Source organism: Pteropus medius, unplaced genomic scaffold (genome assembly GCF_902729225.1).
Source record: "Pteropus medius unplaced genomic scaffold, Ma_sr-lr_union100, whole genome shotgun sequence".
NCBI classification, from domain to species: Eukaryota; Metazoa; Chordata; class Mammalia; order Chiroptera; family Pteropodidae; genus Pteropus; species Pteropus medius.
The window spans coordinates 12566939-12578397 of record NW_024355990.1 but is presented as its reverse complement, the minus strand read 5'-3'; the positions used below and the strand labels follow the sequence as shown (position 1 = coordinate 12578397).

The following is an 11459-nucleotide window of genomic DNA, read 5'->3' as shown; positions in this document are numbered from 1 at the left end:
CTCTGTTAGAACTGTGCTCTATGATGTGACAACATATTTTATGGGAAATACATGATTCCTACTCTTTGGTTTTTAAGGGGAAAGCTGGGAGAGTAGTGCTGACTGTATTCATCTCAGTAGACTGGGTTGTGCAGTAACAAACCCCCAAATCTCAGAGACTGAACACGACAAAAGGGCAGGAGATGTTTTTCAGGGTAGGCCTGGAAGTACTTATTTCTGCCCATATCTGCCAAATTTAGTCACATGATTCCAGTCTAATTATAAGGAAGTTCAAAAATGTAGTCTTCCCATGTACCCAGAAAGAGGAAATAGAGTGGTGAATAAATAGGAATGCCTCTGGCACACCATCAAATTAGCAAAGTGCCTGGACTATAACCAATGTCATCTTGTTCACTGAGAGCTGTTAGTATGGACAATGCATACTCAGACCTAATGGAATGATGCCTTCAGCCAGTCTTCAAGGCTCATTGTCAATGACCAATGGTCCTGACAACCAGGTCTCTAGAGATTGTCCAGTCACCTGTGAATTTATCTTGAGACTGTAAATATTTGCTCAGACTGAGAAAGTGAAAAATCTGCCCTGCCTGCCATTCATCACAGTTAAACAGACACAGATAAAAAGCAGCTGCAAAGTTAACAGGAAATAATATTTCTCCCAAACACACACTGCAACTTAAAGTGTCACAACAATTTCCTTCTCTGAATGACTTTTTAAAATTCACTGACAAATTTTGTTCTCTAAAATCAAACTGTCAAAAAGTTTGCTGTTTGAAATTATGTAAGTAAAAATGAAGCCTTGCCATCTTGCTTGAAGAATCTAAGTCATTTTGATAGAGAAGTGGCCTTGATTTCCAGCCCACATGTACAGCTTCTGAACAAAACATTCCACATTTAACTTTGTAGTTTCCAAGGAAATTGAACCCTGGGCCTGCTTTGCAGTCCAGAGCTGTTATTGGTCCTCTTCTTACAGTTCTGTGTTTCTTTGGGCCTATCGAACTCTATTTCATTGAAATGTCAGCTAACCACCACTCTTCCCCATTATCCTATAATAACTATCTTTTCCTTTGGTGAGACACCCCACGTCCCTCTGGTATGGCTTCCCTTGTTACAGTGACTCAGTAAGCCCAACTTTGCTGGACTACAGGTTTGCCCTGATAGACTTAGGCTGATTGGGCTAAGGCAATCTCGAACTTTGTTTTGGCCTCTAGACTCATTTGTGATTATAAATTCCCTTAATTTGCTTTTTGCTACTCACAATAACATTAAACTATGTATTTTTCCAGTTTTATTAAAATAAAATATAGTCGACATACAACATTGTATTGAAGGTGTACAGTATATATTTAAATTATAAAAAGTAATACTATATGTGAATAGCTAGTAAGCTCATGAAAAGATGCGCAACATCATTAGTCACTAGAGAAAAACAAATCGAAACCACAGTGAGACAGCACGTCACGTCCACTAGGATGGCAACGGCTACAGTCAAAAAGTGTTGGCAAGGACGTGGAGAAAATGGAAACCTCAAACATTGCTGATGGGAAAGTAAAATGATGCAACCATTTTGGAAAACAATCTGGTGGTTTCTCAAAAGTTTAAACAGAGTTTCTATAATGACCCATTGATTCTATTCCTAGGGATATATCCAAGAAAAATGAAAACATGTCCACACAAAAACTTGTACATAAATACTCATAACAGCATTATTCATAAGAGTCAAAAGGTAGAAACAACCCAAATGTCCATCAACTGAAGAATGAGTAAATAAAATGTGGTATACTAATACAATGGAATATTATTTGGTAATAAAAAGCGATTAAGTACTGATACATGCTGCAACATGGTCGAACCCTGAAAACATGCTAAGTGAAAAAAGCCAGTCGCAAAAGACAACATATTTTATTATTCCATTCATATGAAATGTCCAGAACAGGCAAACCCATAGAAGCAGAAGTAAATTGGTGTTTGCCTAGAACTAGGGAAATTGGGGAGAAATGGGGAGTGACTGCTAGTGGGTATAGTATATCTTTTGGGAATAATTAAAATGTAAAATTGATTGTAGTGAGGGTTGCACAAATCTGTGAATATACTAAAAGCCATTGTATGCTTTAAATTGATGACATATATGTGAATTATATGTCAATAAAATTGTTATTAAAAAATGAAGAACTGGGTACAGGAGTACAATCTGCTCTCAAATAATTTAATACTGTAGCAGAAACAGACAAACATTTTGATATAAAAAAGGTAAGTGCTAAGGTACAGACACACAGAAGGGTTATGTGAGCATTCAGAGTAGGTCATCTGAGCACAACTGGAGAATCTGGAGATCTTTTCCTCCAGTGGGAAATAATGTCTGAGCAGAATCTTGAAGGAAGAACAAAAATGAGCCAGGTGAAATGAGGTGGAACACAGACCAGCAAAAACACAGGAATTGGGAGAAGTACTAGGAGCAAGCTGGTGTTTCTAATCTGCAAAGTACAAGGAGAGAACTGAGCCCAAGCATCTTGGGTAATACACAACAAAAGAACAATTCATAAGTGAATTATTAGTTACAGCTAAAAATTCAGGGTGGACTCAAGGCTTTATGGAGGTGGTGACAGCTGAACTGGGCCTTGAAGCATGGTAAAGATCTTATCAGAGAGACAGAAGCAAAGAGAGTGATAAAGAATTTGTATTCAGAGTACAGTGAGTAATTCTCTCTAACCAGAGTGTAATGTAAGGACATGAGAATGGAAAAATGAGTAGATTTGAGATTATGGAGGTTTTTATATAATAAGTAACAAAATCTGTGCCCATGTACTTTGCATCCATTAACTCATTTAATCCTCACAAGGCCATTCAGCAGGTAAATAAACTGAAATCAAGTAAAGGAACTTGCCCAAGTTTACACTTAGTATAACAAATGGGTTCGAACTCACCCAGTTTAACTCCAGAGGCTGCAAACTTAAACTGTCCAGTTTTCTATCACACCAAATCCTCTGGAATTAATCTCACCAGCATGAGGAGCCACTAAAAGGTTTTTCAGCAGTTGCCACTTTGTTTCTTCTCTATGTTCTCCTAATGACCTACATTTTCTCTCTTGGGAGAGCGGAAAGAAAATGGAGAGGGGTATTTGGCTCCAGATGGCTCTTCTGATCAGCCTCCCTCTCCAGAATGACCTGTTTCATCTGAATCTCAAGCCATCCCTTGCATTTAGGGGATTGATCATTATGATTGCTGCTTCTATTTAAATGAGTTTCTTACCTTAAAGCTTCCAAGGTCTTATTTTGTGTTTTCAACGTTCCTGTATTGGTAAAGCAAGTATTGAAACTGGAGGGCAACCGAGCCCGGGGCTGGTGCTGCCTGCGCCACTCAGACTAACACAGGAGTTGGTACATTTAGGATAAGCGCTTATTGTCAGAGTATGGGTGATGTGAGAAGGCTGCAGGTTAACGCCTTAAAAAAAACTGCCTTCCTTTCTCAGTCTCTTTTAAGGTATTAAAGGGAAAATCTGGACATTATTGCGGGGACTACGTGATGGTTGGGGGTGGAGAGGTCTGTTGTGCTTCAAAGAGCTGTTTCTCTGGCGACGGTGGTCCTTCCGTGGCTTTAGCACCTCCGGAACAAAGATGGGAGTAAGTCTGGAAAGAATGCTAGACCAGAAGGATTGTGATTAGTAAGCATAAAGGCATTAATCATAAATTGCAGAGCAACTTTCTATGGCAGGGGACATTCCAAGCTCTGGGTCAAGCCGCTGGGGACACTCTATTGTTAAGCTATAGGGCAAGAAAAAGTGAAGCCAGGGACGCTGTGAGGCTTTTACTGGTAGTGAGGGGTGGGGATGGCGTCTCAACTGGGCCCTTCTTCAGTATCATCCTTTTTGACAGATAGCAAAGAGAAAGTTCAGAGAGACTAAATAATAGGGCAAATCACATCTCTGGGTGGCTATTTCTTTTCCCGTAAAAAGAGGTTGTTTAACTACATATTTCTTTGCAACAAAACATTTATCATTCTGAACCTGCTCAAAGTTGAGAGGCAATTTGGAAGCAAAATCAGTTTTATAACTCAGATGTATCGCTACTAGATCTCTGCAGGAAATAAAGTCCGGCAAGCTCCAGGTCACCGGGAGCCTCCACCTCCGCCAGGTTTTGAGCAGCGGAGACGGGTGTGTACGCGTGCAGCAGCGGAACGGATTTTGCCGGCAGTGGGGACACGTTTTTACAACGGACCAGGGAAAGGAAGTGTGCTACCCCATTGAAAGGACCCATTCCTGGCTGCCGCGGGGTCAATGCGCGGTCCTTTGAGTTCGGGCTACTCCCGGCGGGCCTGACCCTTTGGGTTACCAGTGACAAGTGAAGGCGACCAAAGGCTCACGGACCTGCTTGTTTTGGCAGCGGACGGGACGGGCTGACCTTGGCCCACTGCTCTTTCATTGCTTTTGGTGACCTTGGCCCAGGGTCGGAGCCAATGGCTGCTTGGGCCGCTGTCAGCCTGAGCAGGACCGCCATCCCGTGCTTGCGAGCACTAGGCCCTGGGGCCCGGTTTGCTCTTCCGCACGTCCCCCCAGCCTCCCATACTGACCCTCCCGGGTGCAGCCCCGCTCTGGGCCGGACGCTGCACCTAACCACGGTGGTCCCCGCCGGGCACAACAAGTGGTCCAAAGTCCGGCACATCAAGGGTCCCAAGGACACCGAAAGGAGTCGCATCTTCTCCAAGCTCTGTTTGAGCATCCGCCTAGCGGTTAAAGGTGAGAACCTCACTATCAGCCACCGCTGGCTGCTGTTTCCCCTCTCTGCCTAAGGCCTTGCTTGTCTCCCGGAGCAGGGCTAAGGCCCACCTCTAGCCTCGGCCCTTCATTTTCTTAAAGACAGAGTGAATGAAAAAATTCTTTTGCAAAACACTTCTCCTCCATATCCCATACAAACACTGGATAAAGTGTTCTAAAATACCTGAGAGCTAAGTGGTGACTTGCCACTCTTTTGGGTGGGGGCAGGGCTGGAAATAATGAAATGTCTTAGCCAATAATTTTCTATCTCAGAAGGAGGCCCCAACCCTGAACTCAACAACAACTTGGCCAACATCTTAGAGGTGTGTCGCAGCAAGCACATGCCCAAGTCAACGATTGAGGCGTCGCTGAAAATGGAGGTGTGTCTTCAATTTGACGACCTTGTTATTGATCACAGCCCCTACAGAGTCCATGTCTGGAAGGCCACCAGACATTCCTTAAGTTATCGAGAAAGGTAGCAATGTGGTTGACACCTTCAATCCAGAGCCTTCTGGTGGCTCTATCTCCATGGCCGTTATGGGAGCACAGTCAGGAATAGGATGAGTAGGCAATGTACAGAACAATAGAGCCTAGGACTGCTTAGCTGAGTTGTGAGGAGATGAGGTAGAAAGAAGGGGCACAATGTGGGGAAAGCCCCTGATGTTAAATTGAGGAAGAGGTTTGTTTTGCTGCTATTTATGTCTAAAGGAGAAAAGCCAGTAGAGAGAGAGGGTACAGATGATAGTGATGGTGGGAGGGGCAGGGATGTAGAACCCAGGTGTGGGAATTGTCTTTGAGCCCAGGTGAGGGGACTCCTCTTCCTCTGGGCCAAGTGAGGGGGATCTGAGGAAATAATAATCGTCTTAATAGCTAATAGTGAGTGAGTGCTTACTCCAGGCCAAGTACTTTGATAAGAACTCTGTATGCATTTATTTTACTAAATCCTCAAAACAAGTAGAAACTGAGCACAGAAAGATTAGGCTACTTGACTAAGTCACACAGAAAATGACATACTTGAAACCATATAGTTGGTCCAGAGCCTGTGCTCTAACCTATGCCTTCATGTTGACCGTGGTGCAGACAAGGTGGTGGAGGCAGAGGATTTTCTCCCACCTGGTGGTCCCTTTCTTCCTTTGTGAAGGCAGCAGGGCAGGGTGCTTGAAGAGAGTGATGAAGGTAGGATGCATGGGCAGGGGATGAGTAGAGGCAGCATGGGAAGTCCAAATGAGATTAGTCATTAGTGTTTAAATTTTGAGGCCATGCTATTTTCAGTGGCTCTTATGGTAAGGCACAGGTGTGTGAATTCGCATAACCAAGGGGTAGGAGCACAGGTAGATTTCGTGTGGGATAGAATGTCTTAGTGGGAGTGGTGGGGGAGGAGTGGAAACAAAGCTGGGAGATGGCTGATTGATTGTTCAGGGACCAGAGAAACAGACTTCTTTCCAAGTAAGTGATAATATTCCAAAAACCTCAAAAGTTGGTCCCATGGGCCTCCTCTCAGAGAGTGGGGACAAGAATAAAGACTTGAGAGTCTAGGCTGCACCCAGAGAGCCCATCTCATGGAGTCAACTTTGTGATGGTGGTGTCAGTGACTCTGGGCTGGCATGCAGGAGGGAAAACAGGAAAACAGGAAAATGTGCTTGTGTTGTTTTTGCAGAAAACGAAGGGCGTTTATTTGTTGTATGAGGGTCGAGGTCCTGGTGGCTCTTCTCTGCTCATTGAGGCATTATCTAACAGTGGCTCCAAGTGCCATTCGGACATCAAACATATCCTGAACAAGAACGGGTAGGTGTGTGTCTGGGGAGAGTGAAAGGGGGTGGAGTCTCTAGGTTCTAATTCTGTGTAAGGAAAGTACTGTTGTTCCTGGTGGTGGTTCAGGTTTTACACACATTTCATCCTTAGCAGAATCCAAATGGGATAATTCACTCTTCCTTAATGTATTCTGTACTGGGCAGGATCCAAAAGACTTTTTCATCAGGTGTAGAAGGGGCTTCTTTTCCCATTATCCCATCTGTAGCCTTATAATGTCCAGATCTTAAATGTACCAGCAGGACTGGAATCCAAATGGCACAGGAATTGATGAGCAAAGTCTTTGCATCCTCTAGACTTCAATCAGGGCATAAAATAGAGGGTGGGGACATGTCTGGATTATTTCCTTGCCCAATGGTAGCTGCATCTTCTTCGGGAAGAGAGCTGCTCCATGTCTGTGTATATTCCAGAGGCTGGGTGGGACAGACAGTACCGTGCAGTGCTTTGTGGAGGCTGAGTGTCTAAAGGCATTGGTGCTGGCCCATTTCATTTCCTATCAGGGGAATGATGGCTGAAGGAGCTCGCCACTCCTTTGACAAAAAGGGGGTGATTGTAGTTGGAGTGGAGGACAAAGAAAAGAAAGCAGTGGACCTAGAGCGTGCCCTGGAGCTGGCGATTGAAGCAGGAGCTGAAGATGTCAAGGAAACTGAAGATGAAGAGGAAAAGAACATTTTTAAAGTGAGTATGAAGCCGTAGTGTTTGACGGGCTTCCGAGAGTGTCCTGACAGCCATGCGACGGCATGCCTCTCTTGGTTTCTTTTTTCCTGCACCCAGGGTACAGGTAAGATAAAGAGTTCACATATTGCACAAAACTTTATTAAGCGAATGCTAGATAGGACTTACTCTACTGAGGACCACGAGAAGGATTCCAAACACTGAAAACTATATCTCTGCCAGTGAAGGGCTTAAACCCAGTGATACATTACAATAGTTCCATTCAGATTTTGCAATGTTCTGTCCGATTTGTCCTGTTATCTCCTGGCTCCTCATCTCCCGACTTTCCTTTGTCTCTAGTTTATTTGTGATCCCTCTTCACTGCACGAAGTGAGGAAGAAGCTAGACTTCCTGGGCTTGTGTCCTGTGTCCTGTACACTAGAGTTCATCCCCAACACAAAGGTGCAACTGGCTGACCCTGACTTGGAGCTGGCCGCCCACCTCATCCAGGCTCTTGGCAGCCACGAGGACGTGATCCAGGTCTATGACAACATTGAGTAACCAGACTGCACGTGTCTCCCGGCTCCTTCCTAGACAACTGGTAGCTCATTCTGGAGTCCTGGTTTCTGCAGCGTCCTCTAAGACAAAAGCAGGTCAGGGGTCTAACAAGTTTTGGGGCACAAGACCTGCAGCTTTGTGGCCAAGGGAATTTCCATACTTCTCTGAGGCCTTTTTGTCAGCTCTCTGGTGTCTCAGCCCTCCTGGATGAGTTCCCTCCTTCCTCCTAGATGCAGAATGGGGCCAGTCAGCTGGTCAGACTCTGGTTCTGGGAAGCTGGCTCTTATGGGGATGGTAGGTGTTCTGAGGGCCCACATACTAGAAACTGCTCTTAAATAATAACAGTGGTTGATCTGGGTTGCTGTATTGTTGTATGGCTCTTGAGTTTTTCTGGGTTTGTGTCCAGCTTTTTGGACCCTCTTGACTTCCTTTCAAGACTCTAGGCCTAGTTCTTCTCTTCCAATCCCAGGACTGTTGTTTATGTTTTTTGATTGTCTATAGAAATGTAGCTCCCTCCAAGTACTCTGTGCTCTAAAGATGGTCTAATGGCCTAAACCTGTCATTCATTCATGCAACTAATATTTGTCAAACACCTACTATGTACCAGGAACTGTACTTATCAAGAGCACAAGGTTTTCAGTTGATGCCCTTTGTTAGATCCTACTCTGAAATGTGGACCCTCAGAGGAAAGACACAGGACTGATCTCTACTGGAGCTATCCTAGGGCATTGCAAGCTGCTGTGTATGCATCGTTCTCTCCATGTGGCCTCTGTGCCCTTCTTCTGCCAGGGACCTTAAGGCTCTAGCCCAATAGGAAATCAGGTGCTATTGATAAAGGACTGCCAAGTCCTGCTTTGCCCAGGCCTCTGTGTGTTGTGAGATTTGCCCAGATGGACCTGTCAGCAGATTGGGCTGTGCTCAGGAAAGGCTGTACCAAGCTGGTTTTGAAAGCTGCTTGGTCCCCAGAATGCCCAGCCCTAGCTCCTTTTCATCCCTGATGCCAGATGATGGGGCACTGGCAACTGGAGAAGAAACAAGAACAGAAGGAGGGGTGAAAGCTGAGCCAGAAGCCTGGCTACATGGGAAATAGGGCCCTTGATGCCTTTTGCTCCTAAGAGTTACTTCTGGGTTTAGAGAGATCAGGAGTGGCAACCACCTGTGCTGGAGCCCATCAAACATGTCGGGCCTGGAAGAGTTTTTGATCCCTGTTATTCACCTACTTATAAGTTGTTTAAGCCAGTTCTGAGATAAGAACAATTTTCCTGAAGAAGCTTTAGGTAAATAAGAATGGAAAAGAAGTAAAACCAAATTAGTTATAAATGATAACTTCAGCTTCTAGGAAAAACAGATTACTAGTTCCACGACGAGTTCAACAGCTGGAAAGTGAAGCCTAGGGGGAGGAAAACCAATGAAATAATCCATGATCCTGCCAAAGGACATGCTGTTATACCTCTATGCTCTTATATCTCATTTCATAATCATGCTACTACTACTCTTTGAGATTCTTCAGGTTTTACAGGAGATAACTCATCGAAATATCTGAATAGCACATCATTAAAATAGGGCAACTTAAAGTTTAAGTGCTGCTTCATAATTTGTAAGATACTTTCATATTTTATTTATCTTATTTCCACACAAAAATAGTTATAAAATAGGCCAGGTATTTATGCCCAAGTAGGTGTGAACAGGTCTAATACTACATCTTGTACTGAGAGACCTTGATTTTTAAAAGAGCTGTTTTGTAAATGTTGAATATAAATTAATTTGGAGGAACGTGATCATTTTTTAACTAAGGAAGTCCACTCTGGAAGAGAACTTGCCTACTCCTGTGGAGTAGTCCTCTAATCTAATAGAATTTGTTAATATGTATTCTTGTGTAACCAATTTTCTTATGTCAAGGCATACTGGACAGCTCTGCACTGACCCCTGGTGGTGCCTTACAGTCTTTTCTGCAGTTATTATGAGACAGGCAGAAACGAAACCTTACTTGAACCTGCTCTGCCTCTAGATCTGGTAAAGAGACCCTTAGCTATATAGGCTAGTTAAATAACTATTTAACTGAATCGTTAAATAAGTTATTCTTTCTGAGTTATTCTTTCGCTAGATATTATTTTTCAAAGAATATTTTGTCAGCAAATATTTACAATATAATGTTAAATAGAAAACAAAGATGTAAAACTGTAATAATGTATGGTCCACATTTTAAAATAGCTATCATACCATCATAAAGACTAGAAGGAAGTATACCAAAATGTCAAAACTGGTTATCTCTGGATGATGATGTTCTAACTGAGTTTTATTTTCTATAATCATGTATTACTTTCATCAGGGGAAACTTTTTTTAAAAAAAGAAAACTAGTTGTATTATTGTCCAACTAGGGAGACAGTATGTGAGAGGGTGGAAGTCAGGCATACTTTAAAGTCAAAAGAATGGGATCTGGTCCTGGCTTGCCTTTGTCTTATTTTTGCATTGTCTTAGCAATACAAAATCATTCAGCAGCTTGTAGCTGGCTTGGGTTCACTTTCAGGTGTCATTTCAGTGAGATGGAGGTATCTGTAATAGGCTCTGTCCATAGTCTTGACTCTTACAAGGAGCACTAACGCGGTGTGTACCTGCTCCCCCTCTGCCAGAGGCCCTGGCTGAATCAAACAGGAACAGTGAAGGCTCTGCCTCCAGCCCATTATGGAGATTCAACCATGGGGTTGAATTACTTTTCTGTCTCTGAAACAGTAGTCAATAAAGCTTTAAATTCTACGAGACCCCACTTCTAGTCTTATTCAAATCCCCAGAGACTCCTCTGGTGACATTCTGTGAAGAAAAATGAGCCAGTAGGTCTAGCAAAAGAGTGTTATGACAGCTACACTAGTTTTGACTGAAATTGCCTTCTTTAAGTAAAGTAAAAGTAAAAAAATTTTTACTTTTTCCTCTTTTTACCTTTCTTTTGTCTATGCAAGAAAGGTAATATTTATTGTTTTTTTTTAAAGGCATACCTTATCAAAATATATAATAAAAGTCCCATGTAATCCTACTTCCTAAGATACAACCATCATTAACCATCTATATTATTCTACTCATTGGAACCAATCTGCTGGGGAACAATTCTGCTATTTGTGAGTAACCTTGGACGAGAACTTAATCTCTGCACTTATTTCTTCAACTATAAAATGGGGACAATAGTACCTATTTCATAGGACTCTTTTGAGAATTAAATAAGTTAATATATGTTAAGCACTTACAGAATTGCCTGGTGATAGAAAGTGTTCAATAAGTTTTGGCCTTTCCCCCGCCTTCACAATATATCCTGGGCACCTTTTTGGTATTAATATGAAGAAGTCTGCTTCATTCTTTGTAGTAGCCACATAGTATTTTATTGTATTTATTACTGTGCCATAATTTATTTAACTAGTCTTCTATCAAAGGATCGTCTGTCTTACAAAAGATGCTGCAGTGAACATTCTTTACCTTTACTCACTTGCAAAGTATTTAGGATACATTTATAGAAGTGGAATTTCAAAATGAAAAGCAATTTTTCTTTAGAAGTAAATATCAATAATATATAAACATTTTCATTGTAAAAAATCTATAATTTGTGTATCATTCCTCAACAATGCAGATAAACTAACGTTGAACTGGTAATCTGAATATATTCCACTTTACCCCCTGAATTAAAAGAATTTTCATTAAATCAGG

General features: G+C 42.5%; 1 protein-coding gene across 3 annotated transcripts; it reads left to right on the top strand.

Annotated features, from left to right (window-relative positions):
- Positions 1–4210: 4210 nt before the first annotated feature.
- TACO1 (translational activator of cytochrome c oxidase I) lies at positions 4211–11459 on the top strand. 3 transcript variants are annotated; one of them, XM_039859187.1, is made up of 5 exons: positions 4211–4729; positions 5024–5127; positions 6405–6532; positions 7057–7234; positions 7571–11459. In XM_039859187.1, the coding sequence occupies exons 1-5, from the start codon at positions 4450–4452 to the stop codon at positions 7769–7771; spliced, it is 891 nt and encodes a 296-aa protein (XP_039715121.1). In that variant the 5' UTR covers positions 4211–4449; the 3' UTR covers positions 7772–11459. The 3 variants fall into 3 exon arrangements, with proteins under 3 accessions (XP_039715121.1, XP_039715122.1, XP_039715120.1); XM_039859188.1 differs by having other exon boundaries at positions 5021–5127; positions 10754–11459; XM_039859186.1 differs by having other exon boundaries at positions 4214–4729; positions 5021–5127.